Below are 23,377 nucleotides of genomic sequence, written 5' to 3'. Positions count from 1 at the left end.
GCCAATAACTGAGCGCTGCAGCCTATAACTGAGCGCTGCAGCCAATAACTGAGCGCTGCAGCCAATAACTGAGCGCTGCAGCCTATAACTGAGCCCTGCAGCCTATAACTGAGCGCTGCAGCCAATAACTGAGCGCTGCAGCCAATAACAGCGCTGCAGCCAATAACTGAGCGCTGCAGCCAATAACTGAGCGCTGCAGCCTATAACTGAGCGCTGCAGCCAATAACTGAGCGCTGCAGCCAATAACTGAGCGCTGCAGCCAATAACTGAGCGCTGCAGCCTATAACTGAGCGCTGCAGCCTATAACTGAGCGCTGCAGCCAATAACTGAGCGCTGCAGCCAATAACTGAGCGCTGCAGCCAATAACTGAGCGCTGCAGCCAATAACAGCGCTGCAGCCAATAACAGCGCTACAGCCAATAACAGCGCTACAGCCAATAACAGCGCTACAGCCAATAACAGCGCTGCAGCCAATAACAGCGCTGCAGCCAATAACTGAGCGCTGCAGCCAATAACAGCGCTGCTGCCAATAACAGCGCTACAGCCAATAACTGAGCGCTGCAGCCAATAACAGCGCTACAGCCAATAACAGCGCTGCAGCCAATAACAGCGCTACAGCCAATAACAGCGCTACAACCAATAACAGCGCTACAGCCAATAACTGAGCTCTGCAGCTAATAACAGCGCTGCAGCCAATAAGGCTACGTTCACATTTGCGTTGCGTCGGGCGCAGGTTCGGCGGCGCATGCGTCTATATTTAACATGGGGGCGCATGGACATGCGTTGTCTTGCGTTTTGTGACGCATGCGTCATTTTTGGCGCAAGCGTCAGGGCGCACAGGACGCTGCATGTTGCATTTTTTTTGGCGCCGAAAATCAGGCCAAAATTGGACGCATGCGTCACAAAAAGCTGCGTTTTGCATGCGTTTTTGCATGTGTTGGGTGTTGCGCCGCCGACGCTGCACCGCACAACGCAAATGTGAACGTAGCCTGACTGAGCGCTGCAGCCAATAACTGAGCGCTGCAGCCAATAACTGAGTGCTACCTGTATTGAAGTCAGGAGCCACTGCGCTCACTGATTGTCTGCAGCAATGTCGACATGGCATGAGCTCTGCAGACAATACTACACATCGGGACAGAAGCAGAGACTCGGACCACGGGAACCTGAGTAAAGAACAGTTTGTTAACACAAACTTCAGCCAGGGAACAGGAGTTTTTCCTAACCAGAAAACTCTTTCAACCTTAAAGCACCCCTGATCCATAGTCAGACAGGTAGTGGGGTGGTCATGCATGGGTACTTACTAGAATACCAAAAGTACTTAACCCTTTCCTAACCTGGAATTAAAAACTCAGCTTCCAAACTAACTCTGGTTACTTTTGGTTTTTAGGCATTGTTCACATGACATCACTTTTTCTTTCCATGTTTTATTTTCAGTCCATGTTTTATTCCTCTTATGGAGCCCAGTAATGAATTCCATCTGTTCGGGCGGTTGCTTACTTTTAGAAACAGCGCTACCCTTGTCTACGGACTGTATCTGGTATTACAGCTCAGTTTTACCGTTTCTCTTGATTTACTCCAGAAGGTGCTCCGGCTGTCCTGCGTAATGTAAACCAGTGATATGAGGACGTCACGTCTTTGATTATTTCATGGGTAACCAGACATATAAGGACTCGTACAACTATGGAACACATTTATTATGAACAGTGCTGCATGGTAACAGTTACAGGCGTCTTGTATGTACTTCAGTCCGGCATGCAGCATGCATAGTCCCCATGAGTGTGGTCGTATTAGGTACAGATTCCCAACAGCCCGGCTGCTAACTGCCCATATTAAAGTATAGAAATCAGGAAAAATTCACCTACAGTATTGTGACGTGTAGAATAGTGCCGTACACGCTGCAGACACCTCCATAACATTTATTTCCATCTAAGATCAGTGCATTTTCAGCAAGTCAAGGCACAATAGTTGGCATGCATTGTCATTCCCATGGCTTTACAACAATGCCTCTCTTTCCGAATAGCTGGTCATGGTTATAAAACGGGATACACCTGCCTGTATCAGCTGGTGATGTTGGTCTATGACGTCCTACATCACAGAATATTGGCCAAAGATGTCTATTATTGGCCGGCAAGCCAAAACTCAATCATTAATTCATATCCAAACATCCGGTTGGGGCAAATATTTCGACCTTAATATCTATGAGCAGCTTAAGGCGGACATCATTATGACCGTATGTTTCCTGACACGTAACATCGGAATAAGTGATTGCTATTCGTAGACATTAATGACATGTTGCGGTATATACAATAGAAGGTTATCACCACCGCTGTTGCCGAAGGTACAAGCACAGGCCAGGAAGAAGACATTTTGGTGCCATGCAGGTCATCGAATACCATCGAAATACTCATGCCAATCATATACTTCATTTCCAAACTACTCTTTACATTATTATTATTTTAATATATATATAGAAATTATTTCATGTTATGCCACCATGGGAACCACTGAATTCATCATTAATCGAGTATACAAAATAGTATTCTCATACACAAGTAGTAGAGTATATGTGCATGCACTAAGCCCCTAATCAGCAAGCACATTGGTTATTTACAATGGGAGGAAGAATTCAGTATAGAAGTTGTCATTTGGATTTTTTTATTACTCTAATTTACTAATATCATATAAATTAGCCCCATTGGTGGTAGGAACTATGAAATACTCCTGCAGCCATTGGTGTACATAGAAGAGAAGGAACCCAAGAGAAAAGATCAAAATTGGTGGCCCTGTTATGGTGCCATGTTTTGCCAAAGTCCTGGTGTTTATTCGCCCCTCCACACTCTTCGTCTATGTTCCCGCAGATGCTGACTTTATTGGGCCAGTCACTTCCGTAAATTTCAGACAGGACTGGCTAAGCATGCTCATCCGCGTAGCCGATAGGTGCCGCAGCTGCCTGCTAGAACATGCACAAGTCCGCTATGTAAATCGGACCAAACTAGAGCATGCCGTGATTTTTATTTTTTTCCAAGCGGACCTGAGGTCCACGTGAAAAGTAGCCTATGTGCTAAATTGCTCCAGGTGCCGTACGTGTTGTGTCCATTTTTTTCTTTTACACATAGAGTACCCGGAACAAAAATACGTTTCATGTGAACACACCCTTGCCATGATTACTTGTCCACCTATACTTGTAATCAAGTATAGGGGGGAGTCTAGAACAGATTTATATCACCCAGGAGCAAAGAGAACAGGCTCGTTTCTCTCTTTCAAAAAGTAACACAATGCCTGTATATATGGCATGTACACCCTTGTATAAAAGAGGTGACCCCAGTAATAGCACCATTACAGGTAACTGGTTTTCTTCCCTTCCATACAGACAACTTTTCGGCTTGTGTTTTCAAAGGGGAGAGCAGCTTATCTCGTAAATTGTTATATCTCCTAAATAACAGTATTTTCTCCATCCTCATCTGTCGGGAGGCTCTCCAATACATTATACCATCCGCCGATCCCTCCAATATTGTTGGTTTTTGCCAACTTTAGTCTAATTTGTATGGGGGCCTTTAATATCCTCTTATTGGTTTACTAAATAATCATCTACACTCTAGAATCTAATAATTATCGGTCCTTTACAGCGATAAACCTAATTATAATTCGTTGCATTTCGTTATTTCTGCTAGACCTTAGATAGTTGGCGGACCGGTAATCTATCTGATGGCAAATTTCTGAGATTTTCCCTGTATCTTCTCAAATTAAGAGCTCATTCAGACCAGCGCATTTTTGGTCTGTGGAATGGATAACACAATGACTAATATTAATTTTTGCACAAGTAATTTTTCAATACGGACCATCAGCATCATGTACTAGTCTGGGTTTACAGAATAGCGTATAAAATAGCAAGGACAAGGCTGGCCCTGTTTGTACAGCTGCCATCTCAACAAGGCCTAAGGATAAATTCAGACATCCGCGTGACACGGTCTGTATATGAACCGTTAACATGGTCTCCTGAGCCGCGGGTCTACCGAGCCTTGGGTCTACAGAGCCACGGGTCTACCGAGCCTTGGGTCTACTGAGCTGCACTTGACATATTCCCATGAGGCTGTCAAGTACAGGTCAAGAAACTCTCATCCAGTCCATGTATGGACCATGTTAGAGGAACGTCTGAATTTGTATTAAGGCTTGAGTATATGCTAAAAAAAATCAAGCATGGCTTTTCACTAGATTAGGACTTTTTGGAAGAAAGGGGATGTGACAAAGAGTAACTAACAGGTAAAGCAGGCTAAGGGTTACCTAATAAATTCTATGGTCGTTGTAAGGCAATTAGATTATCCTAGACTTAATTTGTTGATCCAAGTCATGTCTAATCCAACACGTTCATAGAGGAACAGCAACCATCTTCGATAAACAGCGCCACTCATGGTCATATCTGGTATGGCAGATTAGTCCGATTCAAGTAAATAGGACTGAGATGTAATAACAGGCACAGACCATGGACAATGCTGGATACGTTTGTGGATGAAAGCAGACATGGTAGTCTAATCTGACCCATTGGAGGGTCTGTTAGATATTTTAGCCCCACAGATTGATTGGTCCAGGAATCAAGTGCTATATTTTAACCCTATGGGCCACATCTGACAGCCACCATTGATCTAGAATGTCTAACGTGTTGGAAATTGTATCTGTTAAGAGAAGGATTAGGCCTCTACAATGTTTGGTAGAGCTATCGGCTCTATGAATCGGGAAATGGCTCATTAAGGGTATCGTCCTCCATGGCCACCCATATAGGACCAACATTTACCAATATGGTATCTACCCGGTCTTCCAGATCTGTTCTTTTATCAGTTAGGTTGAGAATACCACCAATACAGTGATTTTTTTTTTCATAGATATCTCTAAGGCAAACTTTTTACATTTCGGACAGGACTTTTACACTGTAGATGGCATTTTGTATGACGATACCTCTTTAGATTTCATGCCAAAATACACAGAACTCAAATGTCAGAAATGCGTTTCTTCTTTTTACAGTCGAGCGTCACCCACATCGGTTTTAATGACTAATTACATATAAATATTACATTATAAATAATAAAATCTTTTTCACCTACATTATAGATAGTACAGACCCCCATGTCGGGAATCCAGAAGGAAATAATTTAGGATAAGTGTTAGGAGCCCTGCTGGTTTTTCGGGAATGGTGGAGAGATCATACATTCTCAGATATTGTGTCATTGTCACTGGACGTTAAAAATTGGAAGCAGAGCTGCAGTCCGTCCACGGGGTGCACTATGGGGACAGTTTGCATTTTTGGGAAACTTGGTGTAGCTAATTCCCATTTGGCCGTGCCCACAAGCTCGATAGTGAGAATTTTCAATATGATTTGTGCGAGTTCTTTGCCGATACAGCTACGAACGCCACCTCCGAAAGGGATATAATTAAATCTGCTGGCTTTTCCTTCATCTCTTTCTGTACGGAACCGCTCGGGGTCAAAAGAGTCAACGTTCTGATAAATAGCTGCGGTTTCATGAGTATCTCTTATACTGTACATGACACTCCAACCTTTCGGGATTTGGTAACCCTGTAATATAAAACATGAAAAAAAAATAATGTGATAATAAATAAGAACTAAAAAAAAAAATGCAAAAGTTACATAAAATAACACAGAAACAGAGTAATATGTGTGTATTGTATTTATCATCTTCATACAATCACTAGCAGTCTCTCTGGCTGATAGTAATCCAGAGTTCTAATTTTTACCAAAAGGGGGCGACGAAAGAACATCCTTGTGATGAAGATATTCCTTGAGATTCATTGAAGGATTCCAAGTCCTGAGGTTAGTTTCAGTACTGCTGGATTCCTGGATGTGTTGCTCTATGTTTAGCAATTCCCAAAGGATTGCAAATGGTATGATATATGGGGAGGGGTAGACTAAGAAATGGGACATATATATAGGGTTTTTATCATCGACACAAGTGTTTCAAGATTACCCAGCTTAATTGCAGCTTATCATTTAAAGGGCTTGTCTCAAGTTCGAATATGGGTAAAATTGTAAAGTGCTTGTAAAAACAAGTAACTTTACAATCTACCCCTTATTAAAAATCCCCATCCGTTCTCAAGAACGGAGGGATTTAAAATGTTAGAGTTTACAATCAATGGTCTCGGTTACAAGTCGCTGGATCCAACCTTCTTCAGCCCCCCCATACAGCAGTGACAAAGCGGTCAATCTTCAGGAGTGCGCCGCCCCCAGCAAAGCAGGAAGTGGGCTGTCGGGGATCGCTGCGCTCCTGAAGCTTCATCCTGAGAACACCGCTTTCGTTCTTTACTACTTGCTTGTGTGACCCAATGGCCGCTAATACACGATAGAACAAATTTGTCCAGACACACCAATTTTGACAGGTATAAGGTCTTCCTGACTCTTCCCTGGCTGATGACATTGTGGTAGAAAAGGATCAGTTTTGTTTTCATGGAAGAGAAGTCTCCAAAGGAACCTGGTAGCGGCTTACGTCACTCTCCCCCTTGAAAACACATATGTTCGGTGGGTGGGATGACTTATTGATGTGTATAGCTAGCTTAACTTGGTATTCCGGTTATCACCTATCCAGATAATTATATAGACCATCCTGACGATATGCCAACCTCTTCCAATAGGATTATTGATGACCCCTTGATCGATGGGAGTTTTAATGCGGAGACACACATATCACAAGAACGGGGTGGGACTTTCGTCTGTATGTGATCGCGCATGCGCGCGGCCATGCTGTGGGAATGCCAGAGGTGGCACAGCGCTGTACTTGGCTATCTCCAGCTGTCCCACATAGACGTAGCTGTGCGCATACTCAGCCTTTGCTCTATTTAAAGTGGATATTTCAAAGGATTCTTTAAATTAACCCGAGTACTTCCTCCGAATTGCTACTGCTCCACTGATTCCAGAACAGTTTTTCCTTTGTACCACTCCATACCAAAGTTATACCCCTGGAAATAATCATGCAAAATTTCCCTCCCAGAGACTTTCTACGATACCCACCCAGCAGTTGAAGGGAAAATTTGCACCATTATTTCCAGGGGGCATAACTTTGTAACTCAAGGGCGCAGAAGGAGAAGAAAAACTGTTCCAGAATCAGTAGAGCTGCACCAGTTGGAAGAGGTTCTCTGTTTAAAGCCGGCTGCAAATAAACATATGAAAAATTGTCCGAGTTTCATCCAGAAGACCCAGACGATTTACATCCGATTATGTTCCCTGTGTCAGTTTCTTCATGTCCATGCGATGTCCATGACTAACACTTTTTCATACATCTATGTTATCAAATACAGTTTACTAGGTTTATAATATAATTGTATCTGTAGAAATTGGATGCCACTGTGATGTTCTGTGTACTATCTGGATTTTTTTTCTATAGATTTGAATGGGTGAATGTCATCTGAGACTCAGAAGAAAGTCGCGCGTGGACAGTGAGGAACAGACGCTCCTGTTCTGGCAATCACTGGGTCTCAGCAGCTGGATCTCCAACAATCTGGTCGTTACCACCGGTCATGTGGGAAGAGGTGGTCATATACCGTCAATGGTCTACAGAAGGGCATATTCCATCCAGTTTTTGCTCCATGTAAGCTATCTTTCAATTTTTACACTAATTTAGGTACATGATATACTGTGATGTTCGGTGATCCACTCTAATATTGGTTATACTTTGATTCCATCTATAGGAAACCTCAAGATTTTTTTCAAAGAGTTAATATTATCAACACACTTGAAGTCGTGCTCATAGGGCATCGCCTTCCTTATTTATATAGCACCAGCCCTGCTCTCACATAACCATACATCGAGCCATGCTTCCTGAATATCCATTTCATACAAACATGCTGCAGACAATAAGGTACAGAACCTGCCCATAGAGGACCAACTTGTACTCCATGTCCCCTGAGACGTTCCCTGCAAAGTACAAATTCATACTCACATCCAGTTCAAAGGTTTGCAGAGCCGTCCTGTATCCTCCAGAGACCGGCGGGAGCAGTCTCAGAACTTCCTTCACTACACAATCCAAATACTGAAGCCCCTTCAGTTTCTGTAAACTCAGGTTGAGGTGACAACGACATTGACACGTGGAGGCCTCATATTCTTCTAGAATCTTGGTGGAGCCCAACTGGTCACGAGAGTCCTGCGGGCACAGTCCATTATTGCACTGGTGCTCCCATTGGATGCCATCTTGGGTTCTGCTCCTTAAAATCTGTTCTCTTTCATTTCTGTCAGCTAAGATGAGCTTTGTCTGCTCCCATATCTGTTTCACATGTCCTTCTGAACCCAGCAGGACAGATGACTGGCAGCCGGCGGTCACACACTGCTCCTCCTCTCCATTATTATTGGGATTATCTGAAGAATGGAGACACTGGCATTGCTTGATTAACCCGTGTGATGCCAGTTCTTGTCTGAGTGTGTGTATAGAAGACGGGTGTTTGAGTAAGAGAAGTATGAGCGACGTGCTGGCACTAGCGGTGGTGAAGAAGGCAGCGAACATGAGCTCAATGGCTGATTCCTAGGAAGAGATAACAACAAAATATAATGCACCAATATAATAATGGTAACTGCCTGGACTAGAACTCTACACAGTGACATCGCTGTGTGTCTTATCCCTGCACCGTGACATCGCTGTGTGTCTTATCCCTGCACCGTGACATCACTGTGTATCTTATCCCTGCACCGTGACATCGCTGTGTGTCTTATCCCTGCACCGTGACATCGCTGTGTGTCTTATCCCTGCACCGTGACATCACTGTGTATCTTATCCCTGCACCGTGACATTGCTGTGTGTCTTATCCCTGCACCGTGACATCGCTGTGTGTCTTATCCCTGCACCGTGACATCACTGTGTATCTTATCCCTGCACCGTGACATCGCTGTGTGTCTTATCCCTGCACCGTGACATCGCCGTGTATCTTATCCCTGCACCGTGACATCGCTGTGTGTCTTATCTCTGCACTGTGACATCGCTGTGTGTCTTATCCCTGCACTGTGACATCGCTGTGTGTCTTATCCTTGTAATGTGACATCGCTGTGTGTCTTATCCCTGCACCGTGACATCACTGTGTATCTTATCCCTGCACCGTGACATCACCGTGTATCTTATCCCTGCACCGTGACATCGCTGTGTGTCTTATCCCTGCACTGTGACATCGCTGTGTGTCTTATCCCTGCACTGTGACATCGCTGTGTGTCTTATCCTTGTACTGTGACATCGCTGTGTGTCTTATCCCTGCACCGTGACATCACTGTGTATCTTATCCCTGCACCGTGACATCGCTGTGTGTCTTATCCCTGCACCGTGACATCACTGTGTGTCTTATCCCTGCACCATGACATCGCTGTGTGTCTTATCCCTGCACTGTGACATCGCTGTGTGTCTTATCCCTACACTGTGACATCACTGTGTATCTTATCCTTGCACCGTGACATCGCTGTGTGTCTTATCCCTGCACCGTGACATCGCTGTGTGTCTTATCCCTGCACTGTGACATCACTGTGTATCTTATCCTTGCACCGTGACATCGCTGTGTGTCTTATCCCTGCACCATGACATCGCTGTGTGTCTTATCCCTGCACCGTGACATCGCTGTGTGTCTTATCCTTGCACCGTGACATCGCTGTGTGTCTTATCCCTGCACTGTGACATCGCTGTGTGTCTTATCTCTGCACTGTGACATTAGTGTGTCTTATCCCTGCACTGTGACATCACTGTGTGTCTTATCCCTGCACTGTGACATCGCTGTGTGTCTTATCCTTGTACTGTGACATCACTGTGTGTCTTATCCCTGCACCATGACATCGCTGTGTGTCTTATCCCTGCACTGTGACATCGCTGTGTGTCTTATCCCTGTGGTGTGACATCGCTGTGTGTCTTATCCCTGCACTGTGACATCGCTGTGTGTCTTATCCCTGCACTGTGACATCGCTGTGTGTCTTATCCTTGTACTGTGACATCACTGTGTGTCTTATCCCTGCACTGTGACATCGCTGTGTGTCTTATCCCTGCACTGTGACATCGCTGTGTCTCTTATCCCTGCACCGTGACATCGCTGTGTGTCTTATCCCTGCACTGTGACATCGCTGTCTCTTATCCCTGCACCGTGACATCGCTGTGTGTCTTATCTCTGCACTGTGACATTAGTGTGTCTTATCCCTGCACTGTGACATCGCTGTGTGTCTTATCCCTGCACTGTGACATCGGTGTGTCTTATCCCTGCACCGTTACATCGCTGTGTGTCTTATCCCTGCACTGTGACATCGCTGTGTCTCTTATCCCTGCACCATGACATCGCTGTGTGTCTTATCCCTGCACCGTGACATCGCTGTGTCTCTTATCCCTGCACTGTGACATCGCTGTGTGTCTTATCCCTGCACTGTGACATCGCTGTCTCTTATCCCTGCACCGTGACATCGCTGTGTGTCTTATCTCTGCACTGTGACATTAGTGTGTCTTATCCCTGCACTGTGACATCGCTGTGTGTCTTATCCCTGCACTGTGACATCGCTGTGTGTCTTATCCCTGCACTGTGACATCGCTGTCTCTTATCCCTGCACCGTGACATCGCTGTGTGTCTTATCTCTGCACTGTGACATTAGTGTGTCTTATCCCTGCACTGTGACATCGGTGTGTCTTATCCCTGCACCGTGACATCGCTGTGTGTCTTATCCCTGCACTGTGACATCGCTGTGTCTCTTATCCCTGCACCATGACATCGCTGTGTGTCTTATCCCTGCACCGTGACATCGCTGTGTGTCTTATCCCTGTAGTGTGACATCGCTGTGTGTCTTATCCCTGCACTGTGACATCGCTGTGTGTCTTATCCTTGTACTGTGACATCACTGTGTCTTATCCCTGCACCATGACATCGCTGTGTCTTATCCCTGCACCGTGACATCGCTGTGTGTCTTATCCCTGCACCGTGACATCGCTGTGAGTCTTATCCTTGCACTATGACATCGCTGTGTGTCTTATCCCTGCACTGTGACAGCGCTGTCTCTTATCCCTGCACCGTGACATCGCTGTGTGTCTTATCTCTGCACTGTGACATTAGTGTGTCTTATCCCTGCACTGTGACATCGCTGTGTGTCTTATCCCTGCACTGTGACATTAGTGTGTCTTATCCCAGCACTGTGACATCACTGTGTGTATTATCCCTGTACTGTGACATCGCTGTGTGTCTTATCCCTGCACTGTGACATCGCTGTGTCTCTTATCCCTGCACCATGACATCGCTGTGTGTCTTATCCCTGCACCGTGACATCGCTGTGTGTCTTATCCCTGTAGTGTGACATTGCTGTGTGTCTTATCCCTGCACTGTGACATCGCTGTGTGTCTTATCCTTGTACTGTGACATCGCTGTGTCTCTTATCCCTGCACCATGACATCGCTGTGTGTCTTATCCCTGCACCGTGACATCGCTGTGTGTCTTATCCCTGTAGTGTGACATTGCTGTGTGTCTTATCCCTGCACTGTGACATCGCTGTGTGTCTTATCCCTGCACTGTGACATTAGTGTGTCTTATCCCTGCACTGTGACATCACTGTGTGTATTATCCCTGTACTGTGACATCGTTGTTTGTCTTATCCCTGCACCGTGATATCACTGTGTGTCTTATCCCTGCATTGTGACATCGCCGTGTGTCTTATCCCTGCACCGTGACATCGCCGTGTATCTTATCCCTGCACCGTGACATCGCTGTGTGTCTTATCTCTGCACTGTGACATCGCTGTGTGTCTTATCCCTGCACTGTGACATCGCTGTGTGTCTTATCCTTGTACTGTGACATCGCTGTGTGTCTTATCCCTGCACCGTGACATCACTGTGTATCTTATCCCTGCACCGTGACATCGCCGTGTATCTTATCCCTGCACCGTGACATCGCTGTGTGTCTTATCCCTGCACTGTGACATCGCTGTGTGTCTTATCCCTGCACTGTGACATCGCTGTGTGTCTTATCCTTGTACTGTGACATCGCTGTGTGTCTTATCCCTGCACCGTGACATCACTGTGTATCTTATCCCTGCACCGTGACATCGCTGTGTGTCTTATCCCTGCACCGTGACATCACTGTGTGTCTTATCCCTGCACCATGACATCGCTGTGTGTCTTATCCCTGCACTGTGACATCGCTGTGTGTCTTATCCCTACACTGTGACATCACTGTGTATCTTATCCTTGCACCGTGACATCGCTGTGTGTCTTATCCCTGCACCGTGACATCGCCGTGTGTCTTATCTTGCACCGTGACATCGCTGTGTGTCTTATCCCTGCACTGTGACATCACTGTGTATCTTATCCTTGCACCGTGACATCGCTGTGTGTCTTATCCCTGCACCATGACATCGCTGTGTGTCTTATCCCTGCACCGTGACATCGCTGTGTGTCTTATCCCTGCACCGTGACATCGCTGTGTGTCTTATCCCTGCACCGTGACATCGCTGTGTGTCTTATCCTTGCACCGTGACATCGCTGTGTGTCTTATCCGTGCACTGTGACATCGCTGTGTGTCTTATCTCTGCACTGTGACATTAGTGTGTCTTATCCCTGCACTGTGACATCACTGTGTGTCTTATCCCTGCACTGTGACATCGCTGTGTGTCTTATCCTTGTACTGTGACATCACTGTGTGTCTTATCCCTGCACCATGACATCGCTGTGTGTCTTATCCCTGCACTGTGACATCGCTGTGTGTCTTATCCCTGTGGTGTGACATCGCTGTGTGTCTTATCCCTGCACTGTGACATCGCTGTGTGTCTTATCCCTGCACTGTGACATCGCTGTGTGTCTTATCCTTGTACTGTGACATCACTGTGTGTGTTATCCCTGCACTGTGACATCGCTGTGTGTCTTATCCCTGCACTGTGACATCGCTGTTTCTCTTATCCCTGCACCGTGACATCGCTGTGTGTCTTATCCCTGCACTGTGACATCGCTGTCTCTTATCCCTGCACCGTGACATCGCTGTGTGTCTTATCTCTGCACTGTGACATCGCTGTGTGTCTTATCCCTGCACTGTGACATCGCTGTGTGTCTTATCCCTGCACTGTGACATCGCTGTGTGTCTTATCCCTGCACTGTGACATCGCTGTCTCTTATCCCTGCACCGTGACATCGCTGTGTGTCTTATCTCTGCACTGTGACATTAGTGTGTCTTATCCCTGCACTGTGACATCGGTGTGTCTTATCCCTGCACCGTTACATCGCTGTGTGTCTTATCCCTGCACTGTGACATCGCTGTGTGTCTTATCCCTGCACTGTGACATCGCTGTGTGTCTTATCCTTGTACTGTGACATCACTGTGTGTGTTATCCCTGCACTGTGACATCGCTGTGTGTCTTATCCCTGCACTGTGACATCGCTGTGTGTCTTATCCCTGCACTGTGACATCGCTGTCTCTTATCCCTGCACCGTGACATCGCTGTGTGTCTTATCTCTGCACTGTGACATTAGTGTGTCTTATCCCTGCACTGTGACATCGGTGTGTCTTATCCCTGCACCGTTACATCGCTGTGTGTCTTATCCCTGCACTGTGACATCGCTGTGTCTCTTATCCCTGCACCATGACATCGCTGTGTCTCTTATCCTTGCACTGTGACATCGCTGTGTGTCTTATCCCTGCACTGTGACATCGCTGTCTCTTATCCCTGCACCGTGACATCGCTGTGTGTCTTATCTCTGCACTGTGACATTAGTGTGTCTTATCCCTGCACTGTGACATCGCTGTGTGTCTTATCCCTGCACTGTGACATCGCTGTGTGTCTTATCCCTGCACTGTGACATCGCTGTCTCTTATCCCTGCACCGTGACATTGCTGTGTGTCTTATCTCTGCACTGTGACATTAGTGTGTCTTATCCCTGCACTGTGACATCGGTGTGTCTTATCCCTGCACCGTGACATCGCTGTGTGTCTTATCCCTGCACCGTGACATCGCTGTGTGTCTTATCCCTGCACTGTGACATTAGTGTGTCTTATCCCTGCACTGTGACATCGCTGTATCTCTTATCCCTGCACCATGACATCGCTGTGTGTCTTATCCCTGCACCGTGACATCGCTGTGTGTCTTATCCCTGTAGTGTGACATCGCTGTGTGTCTTATCCCTGCACTGTGACATCGCTGTGTGTCTTATCCTTGTACTGTGACATCACTGTGTCTTATCCCTGCACCATGACATCGCTGTGTCTTATCCCTGCACCGTGACATCGCTGTGTGTCTTATCCCTGCACCGTGACATCGCTGTGAGTCTTATCCTTGCACTATGACATCGCTGTGTGTCTTATCCCTGCACTGTGACAGCGCTGTCTCTTATCCCTGCACCGTGACATCGCTGTGTGTCTTATCTCTGCACTGTGACATTAGTGTGTCTTATCCCTGCACTGTGACATCACTGTGTGTATTATCCCTGTACTGTGACATCGCTGTGTGTCTTATCCCTGCACTGTGACATCGCTGTGTGTCTTATCCCTGCACTGTGACATTAGTGTGTCTTATCCCTGCACTGTGACATCACTGTGTGTATTATCCCTGTACTGTGACATCGTTGTTTGTCTTATCCCTGCACCGTGATATCACTGTGTGTCTTATCCCTGCATTGTGACATCGCCGTGTGTCTTATCCCTGCACCGTGACATCGCCGTGTGTCTTATCTTGCACCATGACATCGCTGTGTGTCTTATCCCTGCACCGTGACATCGCTGTGTGTCTTATCCCTGCACCGTGACATCGCCGTGTGTCTTATCTTGCACCATGACATCGCTGTGTGTCTTATCCCTGCACCATGACATCGCTGTGTGTCTTATCCCTGCACTGTGACATCGCTGTGTGTCTTATCCCTGCACCATGACATCGCTGTGTGTCTTATCCCTGCACCGTGACATCGCTGTGTGTCTTATCCCTGCACCGTGACATCGCTGGGTGTCTTATCCCTGCACCGTGACATCGCTGTGTGTCTTATCCCTGCACCGTGACATCGCTGTGTGTCTTATCCCTGCACCGTGACATCGCTGTGTGTCTTATCCCTGCACCGTGACATCGCTGTGTGTCTTATACCTGCACCGTGACATCGCTGTGTGTCTTATACCTGCACTGTGACATTAGTGTGTCTTATCCCTCAAAGAACAAATTGATCGACAGTCCGAAATGAAACCTGCCCAAGGGACATCTCTCCCGACAATCAGTTGGTGCCCCCTATACACATTAGACTGTTGATATCGGTGGGTTTGGACGTCATTAGTCTAATGTGTATGGTGGGCTTAAAGCTGTTAGTTGGGTCTTAGGCAGACCAAAGGGTTCCCTGCTAAATGATAGCAGATCACATCTATAAAATGCGTGTACATGTAAGGGCTCATTCAAACATAAAATCATGGACCATTGTTAATCAGTGTCTTGGATCAGATGAGTTTGGTCCATATGTCAGTTTTTAACATCCATTTAATCAGTTTTTCTCATATGCAAAAAAAAAAATATATTTTTTTCATGGACCCATAGACTTGCATTGGCAAATTTGATCTGTGCTCATACCGAAATCGGACACGTCTGTGTTTTGGACCACTTGGTAAACAAAAATACACGGACATGTTACCAGCCCCCCAGATGATAATAAGTCCGAGTTCTATCAGTGAAATACACGGACAGAACGGCTGCATGAGAACCTGCCGTGTGAATGAGCCCTTATTCCTCTGTGGACTCGGCAGGATCTCGTGGACGCGTCCGATAATGGAGCAATAATACAGTAAAAGCTGTTGTCTGTCTCTATTCCAGGTCTATACGATGCTCTTCCAATACTCAGGAGGCTGAAGCCCTCGCTTTTATGGGAGGGGGTTGCTGGATTTCTGCGAGGCTGAAAGCTCTTATAAAACCTAGGTGGCAGGAACTATAAAAAATTGGAAATGTCATGACTCTGACATCTGCACATATAATTTATACATGTAAATGTTGCCTGAAAGTATTTTCAGCTTTTCCACTGCATCTGTTATTTACTCCTCCAAAGAAATTTTAAGAAACGTGTTTTACATATTTTTAAGACTCTACAGCTATAAATATAAAAGAAATACAGGGGCGTAGATGTGGGAGGGGGTATTTGTGTCCCAGGTGCTGGGGTGAATTAGGGGGATAGAAAGATGCCATGGACATGGGAAATGTTAAAAAAAAAATTTAAATATATATTTTTTTTATTTAATTTAAAAATACTTTTTTTTTTGTATGTATTAAAATTTAATTATAGGACTAGAGCAACAAAATGAATTTTTTCTCCAGCAGAAGGGAATCAACACCTCGGACTGTAATGTAAATGCAGGATTTAGGTGGCGGTCCTGTACCTTGGGATTGGCACTACTACGACCGGCTCAGGCGGCTGCTTATTGCCTTAGACTAATGCCATATTTCTATGTCCGTGTTGGGTTATTTTACACATTTCTCATGATCTGTATCTCCAGTAATCGTAGTAATGACGCAGCGTTATTGGGATCGCTGTACCTTTAGCTCCTGCATGTTCAGCTCTTTGCCATTCTCCTTGGCGCTGTCTATCAAGTAGTCCAGAGCATCTTCACATACTTCAGGGTCTCTCCGGGAGATTTTATCTCTGATCGCATCTTCCATGTATTGGTGCAAAGTATCCCGTGCTTTTATACCCTGTGGAAACACATAACCTGTCAGCACTAAACAAAGACAATATACGTGTATATTTCTAAACAACCTCTCGTGCTGACCATCTGAAAGGAGGTGTTAGGAACTGCTAAATTCTGCACTGGACCGCATGGGATGTGCTGGTATTGATAAGGCGTGTGCATCCGTCTTATCCATTATAGGACAGGTGCACGATACCTGCATTAGACTCAGCAGGTATGTGCAGGCGCCGAATGCATCAGCTCCAATGCAGATGTGAGCATGTGCTTGAAAGAAAAAAAAAGATTAATTCTGCAACTAATTTCTACTTAAAGTGAATCGGTCAGCAGGTTTTTGCTACCTCATCTAAGAGCAGCTTGATGTAGGCAAAGAGAAGCTGAATCCAACGATGTATTACTTAATTTGCTGGGTGTAATCGTTCTGACACAATCAGAGCTTTTAGATTTAGAATGAAGCAGAGCTGATAAAGCTAAGCCCGCCCCCACCACAGCTGACCCAGCCTCCACCACAGCTGACCCCACCCACAGCTGCCCCAGAGAGAACTCAACGATCATCCAAGGCCTCGTTCAGCCAACAGCCATCTAATGTGTATGGCCAGCTTTACATTGTTATTCCATTTGGGTGCTGCATCAGATGTCTAGGTGAAGCTGCCACTGATTGGCTGCAGCGCTAATGTAGCAGAACAATGTTATGCAAACGTCAGTGTACCTGGTTCTGACTTTGCTGGAATGGCGCCGATGCAGGCGGTATCTGTTTTTTTTTATTTTAAAGAGGGTAATACAACATTTAGGAAGGGGATGTCCAATTAGTGGACAACCCCTTTCATATTCATGGAAAGCATCACTTCACTTGTAGCAACCTAAATTTCTGCCTACATGGATCTGTACATCTATATAGTCTGAGAAATCCAAATCCTTAGAGGACGCCATTTACACATCCGTTTTTCAATTACTTGTTCTATTGTGTTTTTCACAGGTAGGACGTGCGTCCATAACAGTCTATGGTGCTGTTCACATATGTGCGTTTTCGGTTTTTGCACATGACTCAAAGTCACCCATACAAATCAATGGGTCAGTGAAAAATCTGTGTGGTGTACAGATTTAGCACTCTAATGGGTAGGAGAAACATTGCAATTTTTTTAGTTATTTTTTTTTTTTAAATAAAACATGAGAAAATCATTGGTGGCAAAAACTGACACACTTATGAAATGTGATCTTGCCATTGGTTTTCTTTTTCTTCCCCCATGTATGAGAAAAAAAACCCCTAACATCTGCATGAGGCCTCAGTCTAGACCTAGGTCCAGATATGATGGACTGTAGAAATGTACAAGTGGATGGGAATTTAAAGACCCTATTCACATGTATTGGAAAAGATAATCATTCTTGCTTCAAATTTGTGGCCAAGTCTGCATGTATTACATGTGTATTTTGCAGTGGAATTTACCCCTTTTACAATGCAAAGAGTGAAATCCATGGGAACCCCCCCTGATACATGCGGATTTTATTGCAATGTGAAGGTAAAATCCGCAAGGAAAATGATCTGTTCACACACAGCAGTCTTGTCGCAGTTATTTCTAGGATGATTTGCAATGTATTTTTTTGAATTTAGGAGATCTTGCTGCTTCTGTAAAAAAAAAATAAATCTCCGTATGGGTCAGATATAGCAGGGACTCATTAAGACCCTTCTCTGAAGAGTCCCTGGAGCTGCTCATTGTCTTGCACTCAGCTGGACAGTTCGCCGTAAGACAATGTTTTCAGTCTTCTGTGTTTTCACCCTCGCCGCTGATCTTGCTGGACAATTACATAACATGCCTGTTTGCTAAATGAGCAGCTGTAGGACAGCACTAAAACAGCCTACTCCGCACACTCGAATTACTATGGGGCACACGGCCTGCCCCATTCAGCATATGATTTATGGACCCTGATCCAGGCTTCTTGCTCTGTTTATGTCCATAAATTATTTTAGTTCAATATAGGGGGGCCGGTCATTATGTATGGTCCATTCATGGTGCATCAGTGGCTTGTGGCGAGGTGACATTTATTGCAGTTCATGTTGAGAGGCGGCAGCCCCAGAGGTCCTCAGAGAGGATGCTATAGAGCTGGAATCGCATAGATCTCGCCTTCACTGCATATCTATTCCCAGGTACTTTCTAAGGGGGATGCTGTTTTTACATAACCAAAGTTTATAGAACCAAGACATAAAATCATGACCTAACCAGCAAACATGGGAGCGAATGACTCAGAAACTGCACAAGAACTAGATATGCATAATCGGTACATACCTTGCGGAGACCACTGAAAGGGATGTCCAGAGGGAGAGAGAAGAGATTCTCCATCAGTTGCTCAAAGACTCGGGCCAGCTCCTTAAACTGCTTCTCGCCCAGGCTTAGCCCAAGCAAGATGCGAGCAGCAATCCGGAAAGTAAGAGCTTTGGCAGACGAGAACATGGAGATGGAGCCGGGCTCCCTGCACCAACCATGTAACTCCCAACTCACAGCCTCCTGGATACGAGGGATGTAGCTTTCCAGAGCCGTGTGGCTGAACACCTTGGCCATAATCTAAGATAAAGAAAAGGTGTCCACGAAAGGAAAATTATTACTATAGGAAACGCTTCTATCAAACATTGGGGCTCATGAATAAATCATGTGTAGACACAAAAATAGCAAACCAAGGAACAATTACGGTATATAAAACTACCAACTAAGCGGAGCTAAACTTTACGAAGTGCATGCAACATCTTCATACATGTGACGAGGGCATCGCAACTTGGAAAAATGCCATTCTAATGGTTATACAATAGCTTAGAATAAATTAGAGGACACGTGAAGGTCAATTCCCACATGGTCTATGAACATCATGATACTCAACTCAAATATTTCCAAATCGGAATGGACAAGAAAACAATTAACCGAAATGCAAACCCATGTAACCGTGGTGGGATTTGGCTGTTACTCACTTTTCTCTTGTGTCTATGGAGTTCTCCAATGGAATTGACCAGAGTATTGGAGCCCAGGATAATCTGGGTGCTCTGCGGCCACTGTGTACTAACCAGATGGTGTTCCCCTAACAAGATCTTGCGGACATTTTCTGCTCCGGTCACGCGGATCAATGGTTTCCCCAACAGATGGGTTTTAAAAATGTTCCCATACTTTTCCCTTCTGGAGCTGTGGAAGTTTGAGCCCTGGAGTGGCCACAAGAAGTCACAATCAGCAAAGAAATGTAACGAATCCCCCCCCCCCCGGCTAATTCTAGAATCAGATCATGTGTCCAAACCTTCTTATTATTAATAATTTCTGAATCCATCTAATAAGGATATATTCAGATTTGCTACAGTAAATCTGGATTACGAGCAATTTGGAACTACATCTTCCAGCATGACACCTAAGCCTACACAGACTGTTTATTTATGTTTTTATTTATTTTTTTAAGGTAAACTATACATTTGAACCTAATATTACAATAAACTGCAGTACCAAGTTGGATAAAAAAACATTTAGTTATAATACCAATAGTAATTATAGAAAAATAAATCCCTGAATAACCCGGCATCTCAATGTCAGTCTTCAGCTATCCAGCACCTGGAAAAATATTTTGGTACTTGTGGTCCCACCGATTTCTAAAAAAAAATCTTTTACTTACTTAAGAATTTTCACTTAAATGAATTAATTAGCCAGCAGTAAAATGTAATTGAGATAAATTTACATAGCGGCGTTTAGTCTACCGCTATAAAGCTTTTCTGGTACTTGTAGTCTCTCTCATTAAATAAAAAAATAAATAAAAAGCTGGTGACAATCCTATTAATAATAATAAAAAATGTATTTATATTAATCTGTTGCTTTCGTACAATGTGAACGTTACACAATTTTTATACGTATTTTTTATGTATTTTTTTTGTATGTAATAAAGATTTATATTTTTCTAATTTATGGTTTGGCTCATATGTGTTTATTGGAAAAACTATTTTTCTAAAGTAAATCTTATTCCTAGCAATTTCTACAGCTTAGGCTACGTTCACACCGTAAGTTTTTGGTGCGTATTTTACAAAAAAAAAAAGAAAAAAAAGTAAGTTACCTATTTTACTTAATGGGTGCAGAAATTCCATTACATCAAAAATTCACCGCCTTAAGATCCCACATAAAGGAACAACTAAAATAATATTCAACGGAGTTCGTTTATTTAGTCCAGCAAATGATTTGCTGGTACTTGTAGTTCTACAGAGCTACAAATAAACCCACTACATTACTAGAACTTCAATAGATTGAAGAGAAATAGAAAAAAAAAAAGTGTAAATGCATTTTTATTTTTTTTACCTGTACAAGCCAGTGAAGGGTTTCTCCAAAAAATGGCCATCCCATAGACCCCTTGGGCAGAGGTAAATTGCTGCTCCGATCTCTAGCACTGTGCCATCTCAGGGACCATAGCTGGTGAGATACAACCAGGACTAACACCAGGGACAGGACTGATGTAAAAGCTGCTTCCAGGAATGACATATAGTTGAGGTCTGTAGTGAGGAACATCTCGTCTCCAGGAGGTAGGAGGCTTCAGCTTGGTTCTGGCTTCTTATGCAATTAGTGTCACCTCCAACTGTACAAGTGACTACCAGCTCTGGAGAGTCAGCCTCACTCACTGAAAATGCTTTAATTGACACTGGGGAGGCGGGATACTTTTTTTTTTTTTTTTTTCTTTCTGAGATGTTTAACACTTTGATTAATCCATGAAGATCTCTCCCCAGCTCTTGAATGAATGAATGCAAGAAGAAACAATTCAGTAAACATGAAGGAAGACCTCATCTATTCAGCCCCAAGGATAAAAAAAAAAAAAAAACTTCTCCCAAAAAATGATCTGTAGGTGATTTAAGATTTCCCTCCTCCTTTTTTTTTTTTATTTTTTTTACAGGAATTATTTTTAGTCTTGAAAGAAATAAATAGAGCCCCAGCTATGCTGATTATAAGGCTAAAATTGCAGCTTTCACATCTTTATTATATATTTGGCATGCGATGGAAGGTGATATATTTAGATCCCTTACCCCCAAAAAAAAGCTTAGCCAAGAAGATTTATTTCTGAAAGATAAGGGGCATAGCTGCAGGCTACACATCCACAGTGCAATTTCCACATTAATATCCACCCTGCTGCTTCCTTATTCCTGCCTAGAACTTAAGAGGTGATCATCTAAAGAAAGAAAAATTGTAGCCACCAAAGGGAAAAAAAAAAGGAATACATTTACGGCAAGACTTTATAAAACTTTTACTAACAGGTGTTGTATAAGAACTACAAAGCTATGAAGATGGGGAAGGAAATACTCACCAGCAGGCAGGTCTGTGCGGCAGGAGCAGCAGTGCAAGGACTGATTGATGTCTTGGAGGGTCTATCACTAAGGACAGAGCTGAGCCTGCCTCCTGGCCACATTTATATACATATTGGCTTATGATATGTTCCACCTTCGGGGGCTGACTTGCCTTCCCGCATATATAAGTAGCAGGGAAAATTGCTAGGATTGGGCACTTTGAAGATATTGACTGAAGGAATGTGTAGTCTTGGCCAGAAGCAAGAGAGGTGGAGAAAGACCAGTCTGCGGCCATTGTGCCCTGTGTGTAGCACCAAGGTGCCAGCCCCTGCCTATGGATGATGGTGGATGATGGCATCCTCACAGGGCTAACAGATGGAGGCAGAGCTCAGTCATTCATCTCCTGGTGACAGGGACACAGGGCAGGTTATCAGGCGCTGTTGACTTTAGATAACAGCACATATCATTTCACTTTTAGGCTTGTTGTACTTGTAAGATGACTGATAGCTTCCTATTATCTGCCATGTTGTGGCCATCAGTCACTGAATAAAACAATTAGTGCTCACACCTCATCAGAGATAAAGAAACACTTCCAGACTCCAGTTACTACAGGGATGGATGGGGGAAGCCCTACTGGTCCTATGCACTGGGGTGGGAGCACCATGGCGCTGGCCGTACTGGAAACACCTGTTGTAGGAAGAGCTGCTGCTAAATGACTTATAAAATGTAGTGTTGGCCATTGGTGAGGAATAGAGGCCTTTACTTAGGAGCCATAAAATAGTGAGGACGAGCCCAGCGCCCAGGGACAGAATAGTCTGCTGGGCACGGACATGGCACCGTGGATAGTGGATCGTTTGTGCTGACGATGGGGTCGGCGGACGAGTGAGAAAACATGCAGACATCGAATAAATATAGGAGAGAAATAATAATATGGATTATAGAAACAGAGAGCGATTCTCGTAACGTGTATATAAAATCCAGTGTGCCTGTTTTTCTTACTGATCATCTAAATACAGGTGCTTCTCACAAAATTAGAATATCATCAAAAAGTCAACTTCTTTCAGTTCTTCACTACAAAAAGTGGAACTCGTATATTATATAGAGTCATTACACAGTGATCTATTTCATGTGTTTATTTCTGTTAATGTTGATGATTATGGCTTACAGCCAATGAAAACTCAAAAGTAATTATCTCAGTAAATTAGAATACTTTATAACACCAGCTTGAAAAAATTATTTTAAATTCCAAAATGTTCTCCTACTGAAATGTATGTGCAGTAAATGCCCTCAATACTTGGTCGGGGCTCCTTTTTGCATCAATTACTGCATCAATGCGGCGTGCCATGGAGTGCTCAGCCTGTGGCACTGCTGAGGTGCTATGGAAGCCCAGGTTGCTTTGATAGCTGCCTTCAGCTCGTCTGCTTTGTTGGGTCTGGTGTCTCTCATCTTCCTCTTGACAATTCCCCAT

At 44.4% G+C, this 23,377-nt stretch overlaps 1 protein-coding gene and 1 long non-coding RNA gene across 5 annotated transcripts in view; one reads left to right on the top strand and one right to left on the bottom strand.

Annotated features, from left to right (window-relative positions):
- The window catches only part of LOC143769750 (uncharacterized), a 55,633-nt gene that overhangs the window by 8,030 nt on the left and 24,226 nt on the right, over positions 1–23,377 (top strand). For 2 of the 3 annotated variants that reach the window (XR_013214472.1, XR_013214470.1), the window contains 3 exons: positions 5,751–5,820; positions 7,385–7,588; positions 7,689–7,922. This is a non-coding gene — a long non-coding RNA (uncharacterized LOC143769750). Of the gene's footprint in view, positions 1–5,750; positions 5,821–7,384; positions 7,589–7,688; positions 7,923–23,377 lie in introns of those variants that run through there. The other variant, XR_013214471.1, reaches the window with a different exon arrangement.
- CYP26C1 (cytochrome P450 family 26 subfamily C member 1) lies at positions 1,676–22,038 on the bottom strand. 2 transcript variants are annotated; one of them, XM_077258587.1, is made up of 7 exons: positions 21,930–22,038; positions 20,936–21,359; positions 19,582–19,806; positions 18,908–19,183; positions 16,477–16,632; positions 7,940–8,515; positions 1,676–5,565 (listed from the first exon to the last, which is right to left on the bottom strand). In XM_077258587.1, the coding sequence occupies exons 2-7, from the start codon at positions 21,140–21,142 to the stop codon at positions 5,194–5,196; spliced, it is 1,812 nt and encodes a 603-aa protein (XP_077114702.1). In that variant the 5' UTR covers positions 21,143–21,359; positions 21,930–22,038; the 3' UTR covers positions 1,676–5,193. The 2 variants fall into 2 exon arrangements, with proteins under 2 accessions (XP_077114702.1, XP_077114703.1); XM_077258588.1 differs by lacking the exon at positions 21,930–22,038 and having other exon boundaries at positions 20,936–21,912.

The sequence above is a fragment of the Ranitomeya variabilis genome, chromosome 4, assembly GCF_051348905.1.
Source record: "Ranitomeya variabilis isolate aRanVar5 chromosome 4, aRanVar5.hap1, whole genome shotgun sequence".
Classification (NCBI taxonomy): Eukaryota; Metazoa; Chordata; class Amphibia; order Anura; family Dendrobatidae; genus Ranitomeya; species Ranitomeya variabilis.
This window is presented reverse-complemented; position numbering and strand designations above follow the sequence as displayed.